The sequence below is a fragment of the Copadichromis virginalis genome, linkage group LG18, assembly GCF_057382275.1.
Source record: "Copadichromis virginalis isolate Kocher_CV1m ecotype Utaka linkage group LG18, C_Virginalis_male_GT1.1, whole genome shotgun sequence".
NCBI lineage: Eukaryota > Metazoa > Chordata > Actinopteri > Cichliformes > Cichlidae > Copadichromis > Copadichromis virginalis.
The window spans coordinates 6,006,918-6,033,969 of record NC_140635.1 but is presented as its reverse complement, the minus strand read 5'-3'; the positions used below and the strand labels follow the sequence as shown (position 1 = coordinate 6,033,969).

The following is a 27,052-nucleotide window of genomic DNA, read 5'->3' as shown; positions in this document are numbered from 1 at the left end:
ACCTCATATGAACAGAAACCTTTGATATCTGGTACTGCTAGCTCGGGTCACTCCTCTAGCACGAGAACACATGTATATAAGCTTGAAGGTCCTTCATTTCCAGACCTTAGTAGAGAAGACGAAATGCAATACAGGATGTTACGGATGGCCCTTACAAACCTTCTTGATCCTCATGAGACAGAGCACTTCAAATATCATGTCCTTCTTGATCACCTCAAAGTAGACCAAGCTAAACGATTAGCTCTTGCCTTTTCCTACGCTCCTGACCCATACACTCAAGCCATCAAAGCCCTTGATGAGCGTTATGGGCAACCAAGACAGCTGGCATTGAAAGAGCTAAAGAATATACTGGAACTGCCTCCTATCAGAGCAGGTGATGGTCAGAGCCTTGATAATTTTGCTCTTCGAGTACAGGCTTTAGTTGGGTTGCTTAGCACTATGGGAGAACAAGGACGTGGAGAACTAGACTGTGGCTCCCATGTCGATCGCTTGTTAGTGAAGTTGCCTGCAGAGCATTTCAGTCGCTTCAAACGGCATGTTTACAGGGAACAGGGAGAAATGACGTATACCTTGCCTTTGTTCTCATCCTGGTTGCAAATGGAATGCAGGTGTCAACCAAAGAAGGCCAGTCCTGTTCCATCCTTCAACCAGACACGACCTGCCCGTAAGTATGCTTCTCCACTTACAACAATATTACATGAAGCAAATACATCTGATGATTCTGTACATGCAACACAGCCGATCATGACAACTAAGGCTACATGTGCATATTGCTGCTCACCAGAACATCACATTAGTAAGTGTCCTGGGTTTATTCAGAAGACAAAGGATGAGAAAACAAACTGGATAAAAGTAAACAAACGGTGTTGGCGTTGTGCTAGGAATCATCAGGCCGCAAAGTGTGACCTGAAGAAAGCATGTGCCACCTGTATGGGACTACATCTCCAGATCCTATGTGATGTAAATAAGAGATCTAAAACTGACACTCATCCTGTAGTGAGGACGCTATACTTTGATAGACCTAGTGATTGTCCTAGTGTCCTTTTAAAGGTCGTGAAAGTGCTCCTGCGAAATGGCAAAAGAACCCTTGAAACATATGCAGTACTTGACGATGGCTCCCAGCGTACCATTCTTCTGACATCAGCTGCACAGCATCTCAACCTAACTGGGGAAGTTGAAACTATTCATGGTTCTTCTGTAAGTTTCAAAATCTCACCCATCGCACACCCAGAGAAAACCTACACAATTACTAATGCCTTCACTGCAAATCACCTAGCACTTTCAGACCACACCTACCCTGTATCATCTCTCCAACGGAGATACAAGCATCTTCAAGGTATCCCATTACCCATTATTAATAAAGCAGCGCCACTCCTGCTCATAGGCTCAGATCATACTCACCTCATCACGCCTACTGCTCCATTGAGACAGGGACCATATGGGTCTCCTGCAGGAGTTAAAACCCAATTAGGATGGACACTTCAAGGTCCGATCACAGATTTTCAGCCCCGGAGCAGTACAGAGCATGTGCAGTGTTTGTTTACATCTCTCAGTTCATCTGCAGATGTACTGCGTTATCATGTTGAGAAGCTATGGCAACTAGACACTTTACCTGAATACAGTGAGAAATCTGTGATCCGATCAAAGCAAGATCAACTGGCACTGGAACTCCTTGAACAGGCCACAAAAAGGGTTGAGATCAATGGCGTTAATCGCTACGCCACTCCTCTTCTTCGGATGGCAAACTTTCCTCCTTTGAATGTCCCTCCAAATGTAGTCATGTCTAGACTCCGCAACACTGAGGCTCGGTTAGCTAAAGATCCTGGCAAAGCCATGTCTTACAAGGATCAGATTTTGAAATTGGAGCAAGCAGGCTATATAGTCAAACTTAGCCCAGAGGAGATGCACAATAGCAAAGAAACCTGGTATATTTTCTTATTCTAACCGGATGAGCCCATGAAGCTGATTGCTTCAGCCCTGAACCTTCCTTCCTCCAAAACATGTGGGTCAGTACTGTGTGGTGGTGTGATTGTGATTGAGAGACCGTATCGCCTGCGGGAAGAAGCTCCTCCTCAGTCTCTCTGTGTTGGTCTTCAGGGAGCGGAATCGCTTTCCTGACCTCAACAGAGAGAACGATCAACGATCAACGATCGTTCAGTCATTCAAAAACACTGTTTGGAAATAAATACAATACTGATTGTTTTTTTTTCTTTAAAAAAAAAGAAGAAGAAGAAGGTAAAACCTACATCTGCCTGAAGGAGCTCGTAAAGATTCAGTCTTTGTCTGTAGTCACAGTCTGGAAATGATGCCACATATGAAGCAACACACGGAGGTAAACGACTCGATGTGGTAAAATCCTGAAGCCGGAGGATGAAATACTGACACCACCTGCACGGCTGGTTATGTGCGGCTAGAATGAGAAGTGAGAATTTCTGGACCTTTGAACCCCTTAAAAAGCTTTCAGCTTCATTATAAAAATTACAGAATATCTATCAGTGCATCAGGTGGTCCAGGTGTGTGATTAGGAGGCTTCCTGTGTGCCTCATTACAAGGTTTATTAAGCTGTACGACACCCAGAAAGCCACAAACTTCCTCCTAACAGCACTGCACCGCTGTCCAAAGATGACTGAAATGTTCCTTTATTACCATGAGCACAGACCCACTCCCACATGCATCACTGTGCTGCCCCAAAAGTAACAGGTTGACTAATCCGCCATGAAAAATAGTCCCCAATAAACGCACCTTTTCCTCCTGTTAAACAAAAACTTCCCATTTTCTTTTTGTGTGGTACAAAAAGGGGAAAAAAAGCCAGCCATCAAGAAATACTGGTGTCAGCAGTTCATCCCCCCAGTGTCGTTTGAGACGTGAAACAGCGCCGCCTGCAGCTAAACCGCAGCGCTGCATGGACAAACTGAAACAGCAGATGTTCTGGTTGTTAAATGTTAAACGGATGGACGAGCATCTCTAACACGACACAGACGGACACGGGTGAGATTTGTATTAGTTGTTCTCGCTGTACATGAAAATGGAATGATGTGCTGAAATTTGATTCTACTCTACTTTCTCTACTGGAATCGTGCGTCAAGTTTTCCTTCCATTTACTGAGAAGTGGTGCGTTTTCTTTTTTGTCCCAATGACGTTTCTTATGTGTGATTATTGTCACTCTAACATTACAGAAACATGTTATTGCATCAGACATGAGCTCTAACCTGTTCAACCATGATAATCACTTTAATTAAAACAAGAATCTTTTTTAACATCACTGAACCCTTAAAGCTCACCAGTCAGTCATCAGCTCCAGCACGCGCCTCATCTTGAAATATTCTAGCTTGAATTTTATTTTTTATCCTATTGCTGCACAAGATGCACCGCGACTCTCTGAGGGGAACAAAATAGGAAGCACGTGTAAAACAATAATAATAATGATAATAATAATAATATTAATGCAGTAACTGTAAACAAAAACAAGGGTCGACTGATCGATTGTTTGTTGGCTGTTATGAGTTTCATGATAACCGTGTATTGACGATTACAATGAAGTGACAATACTGTGTCAATAATGCAGGTATAACGTAAACGTATGAGCAACTGTTCTCTTTTTACAGGTATGCCTAGACTTGCTCAAACCTTTGAGTTTAACTATTTTGAATTTTAAATTCTTTAAATCTAACCAAGGAAAAAGGGCAGATTAGCTTGGGTAAAAGAACGAAAGTTTAGGCACACAACGATGTGTGCCGCTGGTCAAGTTTCTGGGCTGCTTTTCCTCATAACAGCCATCACTCAAGATTTTCTCCATTTAAAGCAATGCATTGTCAGGGACTGTAACATCGAGTCCTTTTACTGAATCTTTGATGAATGCATAAAAATACAGCCCAAGTCGACCTGTTGGTATCTGTCTGAAGTCTTGCTGCTTAAATAGCTCCTTTTATTACGTTTTTATTAGTTTGGTGAAAGAGGTTAACCGCCAGAAAATGCTTTAAAAATTGTCCTTTTTACCAGAGCTGGTATTAACATCTTCGCTGGGACCAAAACTTGGTAGTTTTCTATACTCATGGGGACAAACAGGCCTCACAGGGACCAAAATCCCAGTCCCCACATGTTTGAAGGCATTTTTGAGACTCAAAATTTGGTTTTAGTGTCAGGGTTACAATTAGGTTATGGTTAGGTTTAGGGTAAGGGTCAGGGTTAGGCATTCATTTTTGATGGTTAGGGTAAGCAGCTAGCTCGTGTGAGTGCCTTTCCTGCCTTTACTCCATGTGCACCTAGAAGCAGTTGAGTCTTCCAGCCAAGTGGTTCACAAAACGTTCATTTCTCAAGGCTTCACACAGCGTGTGTGTGTGTGTGTGTGTGTGTGTGTGTGTGTGTGTGTGTGTGTGTGTGTGTGTGTGTTTGTGTGAGGGTATAATGAAGGTCGTCTTCATTACTTAACCATATAAACACACATGGGTGGTTTTAATATTGATATTTAACTCATACAAAAGTTTATGTTTTATTGAATGTTTGTTTATAATCCTCAGATTTACCCGTTCTTATATTTTGCTTGTTCTTATGTTTTTGTATTTTTCTTGCAGACAAGAATTTTGGATACGATTGTCTTACCTGTGATTTCTCTTGATTGTGTGTGAAATGTGCGTGTAGCTTAGTTCAGTATGTAACCCCAGATAGTGGTTTGGCTTCAGGGTAAATTAGCAGCAGTCTATAAAGGGCTGCCAGTTAACATCAGACGGCCTCTGATGTCCAAATGAAGCTTTCTGAAGCTTGGATTGAAAAACGGTTCATTACTCGAAGCTTTTCAACACAGTCCTGTTTGGTGACATCTGGTGGACAAAACTATGAAGCGCAGCTTGAATCTACAGCTTGTAATGAACTGCTTCATTATGATTGCCCACTCTGCAGAGATGAACTGACAGCTTCTCTTTAATGTCACGTGACAGTTGTGTCTGATATCGGGCTGATATGGTGCTTTGAACATGTATTTGTTTTACGTGAAAAAAATTCTGTTATGTCGATTTTAATAATAAATAATTTAGATGAATAAAACGTTCTTGTGTAAACATGTGCCATGGTGTGTTCTCCTGTTGCTTGTGACTTCTTGTAGTTTGTTAGTAATAAAAAATACACTAAATATAACAATGTAAAGCACAATATTATAATAGTTGTAAGTATTGTGCTGTGAGGTCACTGCCTCCACCTGATTATGTAATTAACCAGCAGACTGGTACGTTTATATATAATATACTATAAGTTATATCATTATAATTATGTGTATATCATATTTCTTATGTACATTTTAGACCTGGGAGCAGAAATGCTGATGAACTGGTTTTTATTCAGGAACAGGCAGAGCGTCCTCTCTTCCTGGCTCCATGTCTATAATTATGTCACACACTGATTCGCTCTCACAAAACCACCAAAACACGGCACAAATCCCACCAATGGTTCAATTCCTTATAAATCTTTGAATCAGGTACTGAAGCAGTGACGTGCTGAATGAAGCTTCAGACGTCATTGATCACGTGACTCTGTTCAGTCAAACCAAGCCTCAGCACAGCGTTTCTGAAGCAGTGTGTTGATTTTTTGACACACGTGCCGGAGCTTCAGCTTCAAACGGGCCGTCACTGTTAGGTATTTTAGCACTACGGTTAGCATTTACTGGATATTGTTTTATAGTGACATTATGCAGGAAAACTCTGTCATTCAATAAGGCCCCTTTGTTTTAGTTATTTTTCTCTTTGACCCAAGAATTGATGTGTGAGAATCACAGGCTGGTACAAGGTTGAAATACCACAGAGATCACTCCCTCAGCTACATTAGTTTCTTAATCTTTTAGACGCCTGTTGAAGGCCAGATGGTTTGTTTCAGATTTCACTAATGAAAGAACTCTTCGTTTTGTGCCTTGAAAATATGTCGCTGAGATAATCACAATTGTAGCTGAACTGATAAACTACACAAAGGATGCTTCTTCACCCATGGGCAGGAAGACACTGCCTTATCTTGGTCTGTACTGGTTTAAACTGATAATCTGCTGTCTCATGAATTTTACCCTCTATATAAACTGTTATACTTGTGAATAAAGTTGAGTCAATTTGGGAAGACAATCTGAAGCAGTCTCTGTTTTCTTGTTCTCCCAAGCTGCTCCCGAGCTCGTACTAACACGCTGAATGGCATGCTTGAATATTGCTTGAGAATATATTTGACTGTGTTACAGACTAAGGGACATTCTCTGCTGATAGACGTCCACGCCTCGAAGGAAGTCGATCCACGGATTAGGCCTTGGAAACCGTTTCCTTCAGTCACCATCAGAGTTGCTGGAACCATGTCCCACTACTGGCTACTCTGTTTTATTCTGTGTTAAGTTTTTGAATGTGAATTTTCTGTGTTAAGAATAACAAAGAAAATGTAATGAAGTGATTTTAAAGTTTAAACTTTGTGTTAAATCTTGTAAATCAGAGAGAGAGAGAGAGATGAGGTGTGGGTGGACATCAGATGATCAAATGTCAACAACCTGATTGGCCCAAGTGTGCAGATGTGACGTCCACTGAGGGAAGGGGGGAGAAAGGGTGAGCAGGTATAAAAGTGAGGTGAAGAAGAGATTCGGGGTTCTTCCCTTTTGTCCTCTGTGAGATGAGCAGTTCAGAAGTTTGGATCTAAGAGGTTCACAGTTAAAATTCCAGCAGAGACGCTAAAAGGAGAACCACAGTCCAACCTGTGAATGTTTTTAACCCTTTGTGAAACAACAAAGGCATAAATATGATCATATCAATATTATCTACTGGCTCAGACTCATAGGATCAGGGATTAGAACTCCTTTTATCAGAGAGATGAAATCTACTTCCTGTACAGGGTTTTTTTGTGGGCCTACCGATCGACAGAAACTAGAGTCAATAAAAAAACTGGACATTGGCTCAATGTGTGTGTGGCACAGGGAAACAAGGACTGAGCGCTGTGTAGTCCCACATAAAGTCAGACACCTGCTCACCCTAGGTGGACCATGGCATGGTCTATATGGAGGACACAGACACTGCTGAAAACATGACTCTGTCTGGTTTAGATGATCAAATGTCTTTACTTTAGGAGGCTGTGGCTCAGAGTACATTCACATAATGCCTTTGAATAAATGTAAAAGCTTGTTTTGCTCCTGCTTTGATTTCTTTGTCCAGGTAGAAATTCTGCTTTTTGCCTCTAAAATCGGAAACAGTTTGAAACAAAGTTTGGCGCTCTAATCCTCTCTGTGTTTGTCCTTTGGTCAGATGGTGATATTGAATGAAATATTCCAGTATTCAGTAGCTCAGCAGCTTTGTAACATGTGGTTTTGCACACTGTTCAAACCTCAGATGTTTGTGTAAACAAGTGTGGAGGACACAAACTCACGGGGGGAGGAACGACATTTACTGTTGATGTGTCTGACATTTAGTCTCCATGAGTTCTCATAAGACTGAAGAACTCTGTGATCTCTAACATGCAGCTGTATGTTTTGAAATCATGTGTCTCATTCTCTGGACTTTACTAGACAACGAGTGAAGAACATGTAACGAATATCATCTTTAAAGTGATGAATAATAACTCTGCCTCTGTGTCTTCATAAAAAGATCGTACTTCTGAAAGGTCAGAGGGCAGCATCCACTCTGGGTTTACACAGTTTTGCAGCTTTGGCTCTTCTGAAGTTCAGCACCTGCTTTTTCAACCAATCAGAAGCCAGTATTGTAGAGAGTTCATATTTCTTTTCATGCAATTGAATAATTTTGAATGTTTAGGTGAATATTTATATTTAGAGTATTTTCTCGATCAGTGTCTTCAGTCCTGACCCTGAGTGCGTACATTTAAAAATAAAGTGATATAACTTCTTTTACATTACTGTGAACTTCTTGTACAGTTTGACAGCTGATTGTTGTCGTGTTTGTCGTCATATGAAGATCGTTTCCTAAAGAGGACTGAACAGTCATTTAGCCTCTGGCTCCATCCATGAATCTGATGTTTGCTGCAATTTCCTAATGTTGTAAACCTGCTCAACATTTGGCAATAAAACCCTTTCTGATTCTGATTCTGATTCTGATTCTGATAATCTGTGCTGTTAATAGTGTAATGGAACATATAATTTGAACATATAATTTCATATGTAATTATGATGATCTTTACCCATTAAGATTTTAAATGAACGATAAACAAAGGCCAAGAAAACTGAGTTAAACTCCTGAGTCTACTATATATTTGCACCATGAAGAAAGGAATTGTTAAACTTTAACTGGGCCAGACTTGTTACTGCATGCTGTAACCAAACATACCACACCCTGCATCATGTGATTGGCTCTTGGTCGCTCTGTAAGAATATTTCTTTAGTGCCTCCCTTCACAGATGTGTCTGTATCAGGATGGGTCTAAACAACATGGTGTAAATGCAGTTGCTGGTGAGCCTCATTTCCTGTAGGAGGTGAACAAGAGCAGAGATCTGTTTCCCTTCAGAGCACAGAGGTTGTTTCTGTTCAGAGGAAGTGAAACTGTCGGACAGTCACTGAGAGACGGTGAAACGGCACAGCACATGAATCAAATGGATCAAACAAAATTCTGCTGTTCAGTCTGTTTGGATCTACTGAAGGATCCGGTGACTATTCCCTGTGGACACAGCTACTGCATGAACTGTATTAAAAGCTTCTGGGATGAAGAGGAAAAGAAGAAAATCTACAGCTGCCCTCAGTGCCGGAGGACTTTCACAGCGAGGCCTGTCCTGGAGAAAAACACCATGTTAGCAGATTTAGTGGAGGAGCTGAAGAAGACTGGACTCCAAGCTGCTCCTGCTGATCACTGCTATGCTGGACCTGAAGATGTGGCCTGTGATCTGTGCTCTGGCATGAAGCTAAAGGCTGTGAAATCCTGTCTGGTGTGTTTGGTCTCTTACTGTGAGAAACATCTTCAGCCACATTATGATGTGGCTCCATTAAAGAAACACAAGCTGGTGGAGCCCTCCAAGAAGCTCCAGGAGAACATCTGCTCTCGTCATGATGAGGTGATGAAGATGTTCTGCCGTACTGATCAGCAGAGTATCTGTTATCTCTGCCCTGTGGATGAACATAAAGGCCACGACACAGTCTCAGCTGCAGCAGAAAGGACTGAGAGGCAGAGAGAGCTGGAGGTGAGTCGACAAAACATCCAGCAGAGAATCCAGGACAGAGAGAAAGATGTGAAGCTGCTTCAACAGGAGGTGGAGGCCATCAATCAGTCTGCTGATCAAACAGTGGAGCACAGTGAGAAGATCTTCACTGAGCTGATCCATCTCATCCAGAAAAGAAGCTCTGATGTGAAGCAGCAGATCAGATCCCAGCAGGAAACTGAAGTGAGTCGAGTCAAAGAGCTTCAGGAGAAGCTGGAGCAGGAGATCACTGAGCTGAAGAGGAAAGATGCTGAGCTGAAGCAGCTCTCACACACAGAGGATCACATCCAGTTTCTACACAACTACCCCTCACTGTCAGCACTCAGTGAATCTACAGACTCATCCAGCATCAATATCCGTCCTCTGAGCTACTTTGAGGATGTGACAGCAGCTGTGTCAGAGGTCAGAGATAAACTACAGGACATTCTGAGAGAGGAATGGACAAACATCTCACTGACAGTCACTGAAGTGGATGTTTTACTGTCAGATCCACCAGAGCCAAAGACCAGAGCTGGATTCTTAAAATATTCGCGTGAAATCACACTGGATCCAAACACAGCAAACACATGGCTGTTATTATCAGAGGGGAACAGAAAAGTAACATTAATGAATAAACAACAGTCTTATTCTGATCATCCAGACAGATTCACTGGATCGTGGCAGGTCCTGAGTAGAGAGAGTCTGACTGGACGTTGTTACTGGGAGGTGGAGTGGAGAGGGGGAGGAGGTTATGTAGCAGTTGCATACAAGAATATCAGCAGAGCAGGGAGTGGGTATGAATGCTTATTCGGACGTAATGACAAATCTTGGTCATTAAATTATAACAACAATAAGATTACATTTCAGTACAACAACAGTTTTACATTTTGGTACAACAACATCCAAACTCGTGTCTCAGGTCCTCGTTCCTCCAGAGTAGGAGTGTACCTGGATCACAGAGCAGGTATTTTGTCCTTCTACAGCGTCTCTGAAACCATGACTCTCCTCCACAGAGTCCAGACCACATTCACTCAGCCGCTCTATGCTGGACTTTGGCTTTACCATGATCATGGTTCTGGTTCTGGTTTTGCTTCTGGCCCTGTTTTTGCTTCTGGTTCTGGTTTTGCTTCTGGCCCTGTTTTTGCTTCTGGCTCTGGTTTTGGTTCTGGCCCTGTTTTTAGTTCTGGCCCTGTTTTTAGTTCTGGCCCTGTTTTTGCTTCTGGTTCTCTTTTCGGTTCTGGTTCTGGTTATGATTGTGGAGCCACTGCTGAGTTGATTAAACTGAAATAGACTGAAGTCTTTCATATTGTGGGTTTAAGTCTGTGTTTTAGTTTCATTTTATTTTCTCTCCATCATTTCTGCACAGAGATCAGCTGTCAGTCAAACATTATGGGTGGTACCTCCACATCTTCTAGTTGTTCTCTTGATGTTTCTGAGTTTTTAAAGGAGATCTTTCCTGTGACTGTTTATGGAGGCTATCACTGCTCATCATCATTTTGATTTACTAAAATATTTCTCCACATCAAAATGTAAACTTCTCTATCCTCTAAATGTTTCTGGAATATTTGTATTGAACAATGTCGACATTTCTCTTTATGAGTATGGCCGACCATGTGTGTGTGTGTGTGTTTGTGTTTGTCAAAATCATCAAACAAATGAGGAAAAACTGTGATTTTAATGAATGAATTCATATATTGTGTTGATGTTTTATTGTGTGAATAAACTGGAAGGTTTGACTATAAATCAAACTTTGAACAAAGTCTTTTCTTCTGTCTTCATTCCAGGATCTCACTCAAATCTGATGCAGAAAATATGAAACTAATCTGAGAGAATAACTGAAGCAGTTTTCCTCCTGAAGCATCACAAAGTTCAGAGTTCATGTTTAGAGCAGAAGATTCAGCAGTCGCTCTGTGACCTTTCAACTTTCTTCACTAAAACAGCTTCATTACAGAGAAACAAGTCACATTTTCTTGATGTTCTTAAGTCCTTTCAAATGTTTTTAATGGTCCTTGAATGCAGCATCAGTGTCGCAGGTTTAAAAGGTCACTTTCTGTTGTGTTCAAAGATTTCCTTCAGATATGGTCTTTAATCAGTAAAGCCAGTGATACAGCAGTGTCATTAGCTGTGTTATTGGCACCAGGCTGTGTTTATGTATGCGTTTAAATCTGTCTGAGGATGTCTTCAGCATGAAATGATCATTTGCTCAGCTGCTGTGTCTCAAACGACTCCTACAGTCTTTGCTTATGTGACCAACTTTTAAACAACCAAAACAAATTCCCCTTTCCTTGATAAAAGTCAGCTTATCCCGATGAATTTTAGCTTTAAACTGCTTACAATTCTCTAGTAAATGATTGCTGTGTGAACAAAACAAACAACTATGCAGAACAGTGGAATTTGTTCTGCTTCCAGTTGATTGAGCTTTGAGGTACGATTACTTGTGATTCAGATGTAGAATTTGTACCAGAGTAATCTCTTTCTGCCGGAACAAATGTATCAGCACAAGGCGCTTCTTGTACGTGCCCTCTTTCAAAATAAGAGTTCATTCCATCAGAACGCTCAGAGCTACAAACTGAGTTTATTTTTAAGACACGAAGCTTTGCCTTAGTTGCTGCCAACTCTGTTTCCAAGGATAATTTCTCCTTTTCTTTTCTCAGTTTTTCCTCTTGCGCTTCAATAGAATGTTTTTCTTTAATGCAGCGAGTCGCTCCATGAGCGCTGCCTTGTCAGCCGCAGCTTTAATGCGTGCGGAAGATGTTGATGAAATTCGACTTTGCTGTGACAATGTTTTCGAAGGTGGCTTTACACTTGAGATATTAGAGACACTGTCTTCAGGATTTATTTCATCCAAACTTTCAACAGCTTGATCATTAAGAGCAGTATTGCTTTGTTCAGTATACGGCTCGCCTGCTTCCTGCAAACAAACCTTTACTTTGTCCATAAAAACAGAGAATGCTGTCACCTTAGACTGAAAATGTGCGCTTTGCCTTTTCACTTCATCTTCTGGCAGTGGCAAACTTAAAAAGGATTCTTGCAAAGCGTTTGCATCTTGATAGCATTTAATAAACTTCCCAAATTCAGAAGACACTTCCTTAACGTTCTCATGTGAGGTCATTAAAGCAGAAATTTTCCCCATGTACTTAGATGCTTGCTTACACATTGAACTCTGCTTTTCTTGGCATGTCTTTATATACAAATCCAAACCTTTTGGCGTAAATTTGATGCTTCTTTTCTCTGCTTGCATCTGAGTGTCATCCTCTTGTTTACTCTCTTGTTTACTCTTAATATCCGACATTTTTATTGTCCTCTTGGATTATTTCAAACATTATAAAGATGCACAGCACACTGAGAATCCATAGCATAAAGCGCAAACATGATTGCACCGAACAAACATTTCCACGGAGGGCGTTGGCATGTTTCAATTAGTGATCCTATTATGCACAAATTTAGTACATCAAAACTCAGTTCATCAGTCTTTGTAGTGAAATAATGTCTTTAAACTCCAATAGCTTCACCGTTTTCCTTTACGGCTTAAACAATATTGTCACTCACCAGCTTTGATGAACGAGTGACATGTTGATCCAGGCTTCAACATCAAATCCGTCTGGAGTACTTACAGACGATCCAGTAACTTTTATTCGAGTTCGACGGTGATCCTTGAAATCCATATATCCAACATATCCATTAATGAAGGATTATTCCTTTGTCCACGGGCAGGTTTTTTACTTTTTGTAGTGGCAATTCCTTTTGTTTGACAAACCAAACATCCCACAATTAAAAGTCCACAAGCCACTGCTGCACTGAGATAATATTTCGTACGCAGGCAAAAGAAGTCCACTGTCCAAACTTTAAAGTTGCGTTCTTATGGTTTATTTTATCCAGTTTGGCAAGCAATAACAAGATCCATTTTTAGTTACGTCCTGCTGCTTCTCCTGCTCTAGTAAAAAACCATAGGCTCACCCCAGTGCATGCTGGTCCTATACCAGTCTCTTTATTTATAGAAACAAAATGGCCCTACAGCTTTTACTGACTAATTTAACAAGGTAACATCAAACAAACAAAACATTGAAACAAATATTAACCTACAAATAAACTTGTAAATAAACCCCAAAATATAAGTAAACTAACAACAAACTTTAACTAATTTCAAAATAATAAAAAAATAAGAACAAATAGCTCCAACAGAAGTTATTGGTGCAGACTGAAGGTTCTGTAAACTACTCAGTCATAGAATGATTACGATATTGAACTAAAACAAATGCCTGAATCCTAAATTATGGATATCCTATTGTGGTGATCTAAAATGTAACACTAAATGTGATTAAAACACTAAAACTCTGGACTCCGGGGCTGAACGACCGCGGGGATCACCAGCCCGAGGAAAACACAAAATACACATGACTCCGTGAGAAAGACAATTCATTCTTGAATGAAGACGTTGATCAGACACATTTAAAATGTAGCCAATTGTGTTTATTATTAAATTATTAAGGAAATAGAAAAGCGGGGGAATAGAAAAGGGGGAGGGGTGGGGGTTAAAGAAGAGGGTAAAGGAAAGGGATAGAAAGGAGGAAAGAGAGGAGAGAGAACCTGAAGGAAACGGTTTCCAGGGCCTAATCCGTGGATCGACTTCCTTCGAGGCGTGGACGTCTATCAGCAGAGAATGTACCTTCACCTATCAGCAGAGAATGTCCCTTAGTCTGTAACACAGTCAAATATATTCTCAAGTAATATTCAAGCATGCCATTCAGCGTGTTAGTACGAGCTCGGGAGCAGCTTGGGAGAACAAGAAAACAGAGACTGCTTTAGATTGTCTTCCCAAAGTGACTCAACTTTATTCACAAGTCCAACAGTTTATATAGAGGGTAAAATTCATGAGACAGCAGATTATCAGTTTAAACCAGTACAGACCAAGATAAGGCAGCGTCTTCCTGCCCTTGGGTGAAGAAGCATCCTTTGTGTAGTTTATTAGTTCAGCTACAATTGTGATTATCTCAGCGACATATTTTCAAGGCACAAAACGAAGAGTTCTTACATTAGTGAAATCTGAAACAAACCATTTGGCCTTCAACAGGCGTCTAAAAGATTAAGAAACTAATGTAGCTGAGGGAGTGATCTCTGTGGTATTTCAACCTTGTACCAGCCTGTGATTCTCACACATCAATTCTTGGGTCAAAGAGAAAAATAACTAAAACAAAGGGGCCTTATTGAATGACAGAGTTTTCCTGCATAATGTCACTATAAAACAATATCCAGTAAATGCTACCATGGTACTAAAATACCTAACAGTTCCCCTCTTTTATTATTTTTTAAAATAATAACTCAAATAGAAAGGAAAAATCACAAATGTAATAACATAATATAAAAAGCAAATCATAAAATGTAATAGTTCACAACCTAATGTTCAATATACACATCAGGAACATCATTGGTAACATCTGGCACATCCTCAGGATCAATTTGTGCTAATTGCAAATACATTGAAGTAGCTGTACTGGTAGCTATATGGGTTATCATTGAAAATGTGGCTTGCAGAAATGTGAACAGGGTTGCACTTTACAATACGAAATAGTAAATAAAAATCCTAAGGTTAATGCAGTAGATATGATTAATAACCTAAATATATAAAAAAGACAGTTCTTTAGTCATCTTCTGGCCTGGTCCCAGGTTCGAGAGACACAGAATAAGCGTCGTGTGATGACAATGGGCATTTCATTTTCTCCATTATCAGGATGGAATGAGTCTGGCTTTATCAGGTTAGACATCATGTGGTACTTTTGGCTTTCTGTTCCTGCTGGATGTTTGAGTACCTTGTTGTTGTTCTTTCAGGCGTTGTGTGTTAATCAGTGATTGTGTGTGTGTACATTGGATCCGGGCGCTGGCTCGCCTGAGTCGTCATCTATAGGTGTATTGAATCCGGGCGCTGGCTCGCCGGAGACGTCATCTACTTGATCCGACGCCTTAGGTGGTTTGGTGGGGCTGGTCTTAACCCTGCTGGCATGAATCCACTGAGGTTGTCTGTCTGTGAGGATGCTGGTTCTTCGTCACTGCCAGTACAGTCTGGGGCTGGAACACGCGCGGCCTCCCAGAGAGTCCTTGGTTTTAGTGGCTTCTCCAACATGCATCTCCTTGTCTCCACTGGTGGAACTGTGGAGGGGAAAGGCTGAGAGAGACAAACTTTCTGATAGTTATTATTCAGTTTTTCTACCAGGTTGTGAACATCAGTGGACAATGCAATATACATCACCTTCTACTAGCGGTGCCCCTCTGGAAGCTGACCATGGTGTTGGAAATAATCTTATTTCAAATGGAGATAATTTGGTTACTGCAGATTGAGTCATTCTAATCTCACACAGGACTTAAGTAAGTAATTTGACCCAGGTCATTAAAGTTTTAGCACACTTTTGAATTACTTCTAATGTGAATGAAGATCCTCTATCACTGTTAATCTGGTGAGGTATTCCGAATCTGGGTATTATTTCATTGCTCAACTTTTGACAGACTACTTCTGCAGTTTCTTTTGAGGTTGGATAAGCTTCTACTCATTTACTAAATTGATCCACTATTACCAGTAAGTACTTGATGCTTCCTTGCGCTGGCATGTGTGTAAAATCAATTTGTAATGTATGAAATGGAAAATCTGGTTGTGGTAAATGCTGATGTTTTGCTTTTGATTTTCCTACATTAGTTCGTGCACATGTTAGACAGGTTGCTAATATGCTTTTACTGCATGTGATGTTTTCTCAATTACAAATCTTGATTTTATTGCCCCTATTACCCCTCTTTGTCCGACATGACTCACACAGTGAAAATGTCGGGCAAGGACTGGCATCAGGGAATATGGGAGGGCAATCAAACCCTTAAGATTTTGTATAAGCCATCTCTGTCATCTAAGGTACAGTCATTATTCTCCCAACAGGTGTAATCACATGCAGAGGCTTGCTCTTGTATAAATTTTAAATCAACATTTGTGTCTAAATAGTCTGGGAGTGTAACAAGTGGCAGCTGTAGGGGCACAGATAATACTTCCTGCGGAGGTGGGAGCTGTGATGCAGCTGCAGCCTTGGCTGTCACGTCTGCTAAAGCATTACCTGTTGCTTCGTCTGTGTCAGCTGTACTGTGTCCTTTCGTTTTTACAACTGCAACGGCCGATGGCAGCTGTATAGCCTGAAAAAGTCTTTTAACAAAATCACAATTTAGCAATTTATTTTCCATCAGCAGATCTAAATCCTCTCTGTCTCCACAATGTGCCAAAGTCATGCACAACGCCAAATGCATAGCGGCTGTCTGTGTAAATCGTCACATGCTTATCCACATGGAGCTCACAGGCGCGTATTAAAGCCATGAGCTCTGCTTTTTGTGCTGAGTGAAATGGTAATGAGTGAGCCTCTAGTATGATGTCAGGCACTGTTACCACTGAATAGCCACAAAGAAATGAGTTGTCACTCGGCCTTGAACAGGACCCGTCCACATAAACCGTGGCTGAGTCTGGGATAGGTGTTTGCTCTAAATATGGACGTGGTGCTGTGGATTCCTGTATACGTGTCATGCAGTCATGAACATCAAGCCTGTCTGAGCCATCCTGTCGGTCAGAAGAACACAGCATAGGATCAATAAATGTGCTGGCGAATTGGGTGTGCTGCTCGCTTTTATGGTGAGATTTGCATATGTTGTGTAGTTATGTTTGCTAGAATGGTCATGACCTGGTGATTGGTGTGTAGAATAGTGTCATGTGAGAGTGTGAGCTTCTCGCAGTCCCTTATCATGATAGAGCAAGCTGCTACTGCCCTCAGGCAGGCCGGCATTCCTGAACAATTCAGGCAGCACCTTTGAGTGGCGGAGGTCAGCACTCCCTGTAATGCATTGAAAGAGGCAGTCATTTCTGTGGACCACAGTATTCGAGGAGGCTTGTCTTTTTTACAACAGTCACGCAGAATGTGGTCATGAAAAGAACAGTCTGGTATCCACTGTCTGCAATAGTTCACCATGCCTAAGAAGGACGACATTTCCTTCTGTGTAGTGGGACGAGGGACGGAGGTCACAGCTTTGACCCTGTCTGCAGTCATGGAACGTTTTCCGTGAGACAGTGTGAATCCCAAATATTGAACAGAAGTCTGACAATACTGCATTTTCTTTGCAGATGCTTTGTGGCCAGTCTTTTGGAGGTGCTGGAGAAGCATGTGTGTAGCAGTTTGACACAGTTTTTCACTTTCAGCACAGAGGAGGAGGTCATCCACATGTGGATCAGGGTGCAGCCCTGGAGGAGTGAAGCACCATTGAGAAAGCAGCAGAGCTGTCTATCATGCCTTGGGGCAAACGAGTCCAAGTGTACTGCTTATTTCTATGTGTGAATGCAAATAACGGCTGTGTGTCACAGGTACTGAGAAAAAGGAGCGGAGCATAAATCCACCACGGTAAAATGTGTATGCAATGCATGTCAATATGCTGTGAACATCTGAAACGAGAGGTGGCAGAGGAATGTTGACTGCATTAATTTGCCTTAAGTCTTGTATGAAACGCCATACGCCAGGTTTGTTAGGCTTTGGCACAGGATTGACAGGAGTGTGGGCTTTATTGCTCCTGTAGTCAATAAATCTCCTATGATGACATCTAGGGCTGCGGCTTTTTCCGTGGAAATGGGATGCTGCTTGACATATACTGCTTGTTGTGTTTTAATAGGTGTACGTGATAAAGTGTACAGTCAATAAATCCTATATCATTCTCACTTTTAGACCATAATGTCATATTCTGGTATTCAGCTGGCAATGTAACTGCAGAAATAGTACAGTGGATAGGGTAGGTTAGATCTATGTGACGACATGGTGTAGTTATGTCATAAACTATGTCTGAGTTATGTGACAAAATCACTGTTTGACCTTCACTTGTGTGAGCAGTTATCATGTTGTTGAACAGTGTGAGAGAAACAAAAGTGTGGCTCCCAGTCATGGGATTACCTGTTAGTGGCGTCTGTACACGTTTTTTTTTTGGCACAGTGTGTGACATAGAGTACCGGACAAAAAGGATGTTGAGTTCATTCTCTGCTGAGGGTCCAGCTGACACAGAGGATGTTCCTTCTCCATCATGTCGGTACATAGGGCAGAGAAAACATAAGCTGTTATCAGTGTCAGCAAACATTTCACCCTTTATGTTAAATGAAATACACAAATTCATTTTTGCTCTGGGTGTCTGCGGCTGCTGGAAAACTGAGCCACAATAAAAACACATATCTCTACTTTTATCCTTCCGTCCTCTGAAACTTCCTTGCTGTGCTGGAGCGGGTAATCCTGCATACATTAGTTTCTCACTTTCCTCTGAGCCTTCTACATCAAAATTCAACTTTATCTTAACACTTTTAGCCTTCGTGCTGTTGGGGAAAAGATCTGCACCAGCTTTTGTTTTGACAAGTGTGATAAAGTTCTTTATTTTCATGTCATAGAGATTATCAGTGGCAGTCATCTTCAATAGTTGTGAACATTCTGGATGAATATTGTTTAAGAATGTTGTTATGAAAATCTGATCATTTCCACCTTCAGGCATGCATGCCTCATTAGTCCAGCAGTGCATGAAACGTTTCATAAACACTAGAATGGATTCATCTGGCTTTTGCTTACACATGGTTACTGCATTTAAATCAATTTTATCTCTAGACATTGTGAGCAGAAATTTCTTTAGATTTTGAAAAAAGGCTGTGATTTTGTCATCGTTTATCCACAAAAACGAGGTGGTGTTGGCTGCTTGGTCATTTTTAGGGTCTAGTTCCTCTACTTCTTCAATAAGCTGAGATTCAGTCACACCTGGAATTCGTTGACATAATATATATCTATAATCAGGCCCACCCAAGTGGTGGTCCGCTATTTGTGATTTTATATTTTATTTTTTTCGGTTTTACAGTTAATTTTGATTTTTTATCGGACCCGTCTAAGGTCTTTGAATTATTCTGACCCATGGTCAGTGATTTCCAGAGGGGTTTACACGCTAGGAGGATTTAGGTTAGTATTTATTTTTGCTGTGGCACACCTGAGGTTACTTGATTTTTTGCTAGCAATTTTATCTTTTTAGTGAGCAACTTCTCACTTTTTAACGAGCAACTTCTCGTTTTATGACCCCAGGCAACTTCCTGTGTCCTTTCTGCTGGTGAGCAACTTCTTAGTTTATGACAGCAGGCAACTTCCTGTGTCCTTTCTGCTTTTATTTACAAAACAACAGGCAACTTCCTGTGTCCTTTCTGCTTTTATTTACAAAACAACAGGCAACTTCCTGTGTTTCTATGTGGGCCACTAAAGAAGGCTCCTCAGTGTATCCCACTTGTTACTATGTGGGCCACTGAAGAAGGCCTCGTCAGCGTATCCCGTTTCTATGTGGATCACTGAGAAAGGCATAACACAGTCTTATAAAATAAAAGACGAGTGCCTACCTTCGTCAGTATCCCACTTCTGACACCAAAATTGAAGGAAACGGTTTCCAGGGCCTAATCCGTGGATCGACTTCCTTCGAGGCGTGGACGTCTATCAGCAGAGAATGTACCTTCACCTATCAGCAGAGAATGTCCCTTAGTCTGTAACACAGTCAAATATATTCTCAAGTAATATTCAAGCATGCCATTCAGCGTGTTAGTACGAGCTCGGGAGCAGCTTGGGAGAACAAGAAAACAGAGACTGCTTTAGATTGTCTTCCCAAAGTGACTCAACTTTATTCACAAGTCCAACAGTTTATATAGAGGGTAAAATTCATGAGACAGCAGATTATCAGTTTAAACCAGTACAGACCAAGATAAGGCAGCGTCTTCCTGCCCTTGGGTGAAGAAGCATCCTTTGTGTAGTTTATTAGTTCAGCTACAATTGTGATTATCTCAGCGACATATTTTCAAGGCACAAAACGAAGAGTTCTTACATTAGTGAAATCTGAAACAAACCATTTGGCCTTCAACAGGCGTCTAAAAGATTAAGAAACTAATGTAGCTGAGGGAGTGATCTCTGTGGTATTTCAACCTTGTACCAGCCTGTGATTCTCACACATCAATTCTTGGGTCAAAGAGAAAAATAACTAAAACAAAGGGGCCTTATTGAATGACAGAGTTTTCCTGCATAATGTCACTATAAAACAATATCCAGTAAATGCTACCATGGTACTAAAATACCTAACAGAACCCCAACTATGCCCTCTGAGCAAGCACTGGGTGCGACAGTGGATAGGAACAACTCCCTTTAAAGGAAGAAACCTATGACAGAACCAGGCTCTAGAGGGGCCAGTCAACTGTCGGGACTGGTTGGGGGGTGAGGGTGAAAGAGAGAGAGGGGGGGGGGGGGGATGGGGCAGGTGTTAGGAGTTAAGGTGAAAATTACGATGCAACGGTGGAGGAGGAAGACGGGGTGACATCAGCAGAAGGAAAAGTAGAAAAAGTAGAAAAAGCAGGAGTGCTCTTTCTCCAGAAGAAGCGGAAGCGTTTTTTCTTCTTTTCCGTGATCTTTTCCACGAGCACTCTTTTCTCTAGGATGAGGGTTCGTAACTCATCAATTGTTTGTGTGTTTTCCTTCTCAAGTTTCCTGCATGTTGTCTCCACTTCTTCTAATTTGGCTTGTTTTTCTTCCAGCCTTTCTTTCAGTTCTTTACATTTGGCCTCCTGCATAAGCTTTGCCTCGTGCATCTCTGTATAACTGTGTTGTAATTTGTTGTGTGCGTCTTGTAGCTGCTGACTTCTCTCGAGTTCTTGAAGTGTACACTGCAGGTCTTTGTTTGTTTTCTCTACTTGCTGCTTTAACATCTGCACCTCAGTGTTTTTGCACTTCAAATTGTTGGAAAGTTTCTCCAGTTCTGTGTTTTTTCTCAGCATGTCACTGAGCTTACTCTGCATCTCTGAGCATTGTTTTTGCACTTTTTTCTTTTCCCCCTCCAGCTCAGTTGTTTTGGAGTTCAGTTGGTTATAACGGTCTTGCAGTTGTTGGTTTTTCCTCTCAAAGTCCTGGAGAATTTGTTTATCTTCTTTCTGCTTTATTTCCCATTGTTCTTTGTCTTGTAGGAAATCCTTATTTCTTTGCACTGTTTTATCAAGCTTTATTTTCAGCGCGGTGTATTTTTCCTCCACGCCTTCAAGCTTGGAGTCCGTTTCTTTCTGTTTAATTTCTAGTTGCTTTTTTTCTTGAAGCAACTCTTTATTTTTGTTCAGTGTTTTATCAAGCTTCGCCTGCAGTGCTTTGTACTTTCCCTCCATGCCTTGCAGTTTGCGCTGCTTTATGTCCATTTGTTCTTTTTCTTGGAGGAGTTCTTGATTTTTTTGCAGAGCTTCATCAAGCTTTATTTGCAAGGCTTCCTTGTGTTTCTCGCTGTCCTGAAGCTTGCAATCCATATCTTCCTTTTTCATGGTCTGTTGCGCTTTCTTTCGAAGAAACTCAACCCTTCCTTTCAGCACTTTTTCATTTATCTCAGTGCCTTGGAGTTTTATGACCAGTTGTTTCTTCTCTTGGAGGAGTTCTTGATTTTTTTGCAGAGCTTCATCCAGCTTTACTTGCAGCTCCTGAATCTTTTTTTCCCTCTCTTTCTCGTTTTTCTTCTGTTGGAGGATTTCTTCTGTTGGTTTTTCTTGTACTTTATTAAGCTTTGCTTGGAGCTCAAAGATCCTTCCCCGCATGTCTAGGAGTTCCATTTCTTTCTCCTTTATAATATCTTCCTTATCGAGAAGCTGTCTGAACAGTTTATCTGCTTCAGCGGTCCTTCTCTCACAGTGCTCTCTCAGTAAGATAATCTCCGTTCGTTGTTTAAAAAAACTTTCCCAGATGTAATTGGTGTACTCTGGCTGGGGCGGGTGTCGCGTATTGTGATTGTTCATGAGATTTTCCTCATGCATTTCTTCCAAGCACATCTTCTGCAGTTGCGTATCGTCTTCTCGATTGCAAAGAGGAGCGCTGGGCTTTACGTTTTCTCTTTTTTTCTGCTTTCTTGGAGACATGTTGGAATCTGTTAACAGTGACTCTGAAAAGGATCCAAAAAGGGCTTCTCTGGCGAACGTTCGTTTGAATGCTGCAAACATAAATGCTGCGAATAACGGACTAAAAGTTCTTGCGTCTCACCCCTATTTATAGGTTTTAGGATCAAAGGATCGAAGGATCACAGTGGTGGTAAGATTCTAAATGTGTGTGACATCACAGTTCCGTAAGCCAATGAGGTTGTCACATGACATTTGTGAGAGGGCATTCCTTACTTGGACAAATTATCAATAAGCTTTCAATACCAGTAACAATGGTGACAGTATAATTGACAATTATGTGTCCAGTATGTTGGCTGATTTGCTTTTACTTTTTGCATATGAAAATAAAAGCTGGGCTGATTTTAACACCATTACAAGAAGTGTTGTTAATTATTCTTTTTGAATCCTAATCAGGTTACCACAAATTGTCTTTTAATTTAGTAGAACTTGAAATGTTTGTCAGTGGATAAACAATTCATAATGCAAAGTCAGAAACATCAAGTTATTCTTAGTACTGCATACTTGCAATACATAAGTTGTCCTAACAGTCATGTAGGGCATCTGTAGTTCAGGGGGTCGGGAAGCTCATCTTGTAACTGGATGTAATATTAGCAGACAGAGGGTTTGATGTTGCAGAATCTTTGGAGTTGTACCATGCTGAATTGAAGAGCCCAACTTTCACCAAAGGAAAGAACTAACTGGCCCCTAGATTGCCCAATCAAATCTCTTAATGCCACCAGCCCTCCCCTACCTTCACTGTGTGCTCAGCTTGTAGAAAAGAGTTGAGTGTGGAAGAAATGGCAAAAATGTGGAGCTGAAAAGCTAAGAGAGAAAAAGAAATTATATATAAATCAACGTGTCAAATTAATGGACATGTTAGTTATTGGAGTTCTGGCTGCATTTTATATATCTATATTGTGTCCTTTTTATAATAAATAATAAAAAAAAACATTATTTATCCTCACTGTATGAACATTGTTGGAGTCCTTGAAGTCTTGTCATGTTGAAGTTACTCATGTGATGTGATGTTGTTATAATGATCCAGCTGGTGTGCAGCCATCATATTAGAGTTCTCTTTCTTCTTCTGATTTTATACAATTTTTCTGTGATGGTGTCACATTTACAGTGGTCGCAACAATTGCACCTATAGGACCCTGAAAAACTGGTGCACAGACTTCAGTCTAATAAGTGTCACCACTGTACCCACTGCATAATGCAAACCATGACACGAGTTTAGTCTTGGTGTGAAACTCATTTTGGTTCATAGACACCAATCTGACCTTAAGTGGAACAGACCCATAAAACTAATGCGTAATAAATAAATCGAAATTCTCCCATCATCATTCTTTGGTAGGAAGTCATAAATAGGAGTTAAATTCAGACTCTGCACGGCTGGCTTCTCCTGTAACCCTGCATGTTTCTAAGGTTTGTTTTCTTTCTTTTTTTGTTGTTGTTCTTGTGCTTTTTGTCCTCGGGTGAGGTTTGAAGTGTCTGTGTGGTGCAGCTGGTCTGGTCTGTCCAGGCTGCACCACACAGACACTTCCAATCACCACACATCAAAGTACAAAGCGTATGACGTCATCACATTCTGTGTTAGGAAGTCACATTTAGGAGTTAAATTCATTGTTCATCATACTCAAGATATCTTTCTGTTATCTTGATTAACTTATCCCAACATTGTCAATCAGACTAAGTGATCACATGACGCTAGTTATCAACTCTATAAGGTAAATCAGGGTTTCCCATTTTAGCTACTAGCCTGTTTACATGAAAGGGGTGGCGTTGGGGGCATCTGACCAATCACATACAGAGCAGCAGAACAGCTGACTTTACAAAGAAAGATAAAACTATAAACATGAAAAGGTTAAACACTTGTATTAATAAAGTTCAAATAGGAACTAAAAGTTCTTTTGCTGAGCTCTGTTGATGTTTACCAGTCTGGGAGAAAATACAAGCATAAATACAAAAATGGCCGTGGATATACTGGGAAAAGCATGTCGAATGATGAGCAGTGATACAGGAGACCAAGAGGAATTGCTCAGATAAGATTAAATGCTGTCATGGACGAGGACATGCTAGGAACAAGCGTTGCGGACAAAAGAAAAAACGAGATTAATGTTTATAGAGGAATTCAAAATGTTGTGAAATTGTTCTGCAGACAAATGGGAAAAGTCAAAGAATGAAGTCGAATTTAAGAATCTAAACTGATTAGACTACTGATGCTCATCAATGGAAAGATCCTCCCACTATCCATGGCACAGCAGTCCAAAGGGATCTTTCAGGTACTTGTTGTAAAGCAGTTTTCCAGAGAACTGATTGGTAGCTAAGTGGTGATTTCATACTTGTTGATCCGTAATCTCAAACACAACCTGCTCTGAAGCAGGTTTGCTCTACAGTTTAAGTCACTATGGTGATATACTCCAGTAAGAAGTGAGCTACCTTCATAGTACCTCTGTACTCATACCTGTGTGTTTCTTTGGCATTGCTTGTAGATATGTTTTAAAATGCAGCTGCAGTGCATTTTAAAACCTTAAGGAAGCTGTTATTGATATGGTGTAGATTAGCCAACAGATTTCTTTTCTTTTTTTACCTGATGGACACAATGCAGTGTAGTAGCCCTGCCCCTCGTTATGGTTTGTTCTTCATCATTCACTCACTGTGCGTCGATATGCTGGATGTCTCCACAAACAGTTCTCTGCATGCAGATGCAGTTTTTCTTCATTTGGAGCTTTGTGGGAGCTGAGTTCTGTTTACAGAGATGTTAATGGTCCTGTATGTGACCTGTCACATTTTATTTATTAAACAGACCACCTTGCAGTGTAGCTTCCACGTTAGCTGATGTTTGTTTTATTTGTATTATCTAAATGTAAGGTTCATTCATATCAGTTTGCTTATTTAATTTAATACAGGTTTTTTTTGTCTTTATCTTTGTCTCCATAACTGATAGTCTCTTATATCAGTTCCTGCTCATAAGGTTACTTTAACATTTGAGGCCACGTTATGATTGGTTTAGGTGGCAGCACAAGCAGCTTTACTTCCATAAAATATATATATTTTTTAAATAACATCTGAAGTAATTTAATGAGGAATGAGTCATCCAGTTCAGCTCTGGTATTATGATAATATAATATGTGCTTCAGTCTTAAACAAGCACAGAATTTAATGAGCTGCTTCTTCCCGACTCCCTGATTTCTGCACAGCTGGATTATTGTACCAAAGAAACTGTTTCTGTAATATTTCTGTGAAATAAAGTAATCCACTAAAACCCAGTGAGTGTTGGTTAGCTAAGATTTGTTTTTGTTCTTGATGGAATCGAAACACTCAGAAACGTCATTAATATTCGCTTGTCCTGCTGCAGACTTTTCTATCCAATCTAACAGTGAGAGCGAGCATGTGGTGCCCCACCCACTGGCTACAGGCCACATATTTCTGCAGATAAAGGCACCACCGTATTTGCCTTTATTCCGATGAAATGTCCTCTAAAGGACGCCCACACAATTGATGAGAAGTCAGAGACCAGATGCCGATATTGTAATTCCATTAGAAAAAAGGCTGCACTTAAGTAGGGAAGATATGTGTAGGGCTTTTAAGGCCATTGCAGTCCCAAATGGAGGCAGATGGGGTATGTGAAGTTCAATATCTGTGGGCTGAGCACCCTGATACCACAACTCAAGAGTTCTGTTTCCGCGTTATCAAAGGTAGCCGGTCAGAATATTCTGGATAATCCTTCATAATTGATCAGAATTTGCCAAATAGACTTAACATGGTGTTAAGTCTGTCACATCATTTATGAAAGTCAAAGGTTAAAGTGTGATTTTCATCAAGAAGAACTTGAAAAGAGAAACTACATGACTATGACTCGACATTAGGCACAGACAGGAATGCTCAAGCGGTATTAGCTGTTTGAAGGTACATTAGGAAAATGTTGAACGTAATGCACAACAAGCACCTTATTTCCTCCACAGAAGGTTGATAATTAACCTTTAACCTCCGTCACTGTGATGTGTGAATACTTCTGCTACTTTACGAACTATTGTAATCATAAAACACTTTTAAAATCTGTATACTCCAATGATTTAAAAACAATAATACAGCAAACATTTAAAACCAATCTCATGACCAAGGGCGCTGCTGGCTTCAGGACCATGCAATAATCCATGTGTGGTTTGTATTTGTATTATAATACAGTCTGTAAGAAAGCCTTTTGTTATATTATTGAGAATATTGATCAACTAATTGTGATGGTGATGGTGCTCATCCGTCTTTTATCAGTCACTGCATTTTAACACAGTTTGCTCACCGTACATTCCAGTTTCTGGTCACTGAAACCAGTCAGACCTGAGCTCCTGGGAGCCTCCCTCAGGTGAATGTTGTTTTTTAAACTTCGTACCACTTACGAAACTTCCCCAGCAGAACAATTGGTTTCAGGTTTATTCCTGTAAAGAGTTTGTATATGATAGATAGTTGTTGTTGTTTTTTAAATATCGGACACATAATCAGGAAAACACAAAAGGGAAACATTTGTCTTCTTTCTTTTTCATTTTCCCAGCACTAGTTTATTACATCACAGCTTAAAACATCGATTCCAGTATTCAACTAGTTATACATCATTTCCATCCCTTCTTCTTACTGTGTTGAGCCATCAGAGATGCTTCATATTTCCATGTTTTACAGGATTGTCTGCCTGGAGTCTGTCGTCATTGTGCTTAAATAGTAGTTTTGACTTATCATGTAAATGTCAGGATAGGCAGCATCTTCTTTAACTAGTTCAAGCTGCCAAAATAAATCCAGAATTAAATTTTAATCCTTATAAAAGGTTGAAAATAATTGTTCTGAATCCAAAACAGTTAGATGTAGTTTGTTAATTTCCCTCGTTTTGTTATTACCCTAGAGTAGCTTTGGTGTATCTTTTCTCTCTCAGTTAATATTTATTATAAACATCCATCATAACAGCATATATGCAATTACTGG

At 40.5% G+C, this 27,052-nt stretch overlaps 1 protein-coding gene and 1 pseudogene across 2 annotated transcripts; one reads left to right on the top strand and one right to left on the bottom strand.

Annotated features, from left to right (window-relative positions):
* The first annotated feature begins 8,505 nt into the window (after positions 1-8,505).
* LOC146687108 (E3 ubiquitin/ISG15 ligase TRIM25-like) lies at positions 8,506-10,181 on the top strand. The gene is made up of 2 exons (XM_085438168.1): positions 8,506-9,327; positions 10,059-10,181. Exons 1-2 carry the CDS (start codon positions 8,536-8,538, stop codon positions 10,113-10,115), a joined length of 849 nt encoding a protein of 282 aa, XP_085294294.1. The 5' UTR covers positions 8,506-8,535; the 3' UTR covers positions 10,116-10,181.
* A 1,115-nt stretch (positions 10,182-11,296) lies between these two features.
* On the bottom strand, positions 11,297-22,834 carry LOC146687107 (uncharacterized; annotated as a pseudogene). Its single transcript, XR_014916291.1, has 2 exons — positions 20,268-22,834; positions 11,297-13,710 (listed from the first exon to the last, which is right to left on the bottom strand). The product of XR_014916291.1 is annotated as an uncharacterized LOC146687107 (transcript).
* Positions 22,835-27,052: the final 4,218 nt, after the last annotated feature.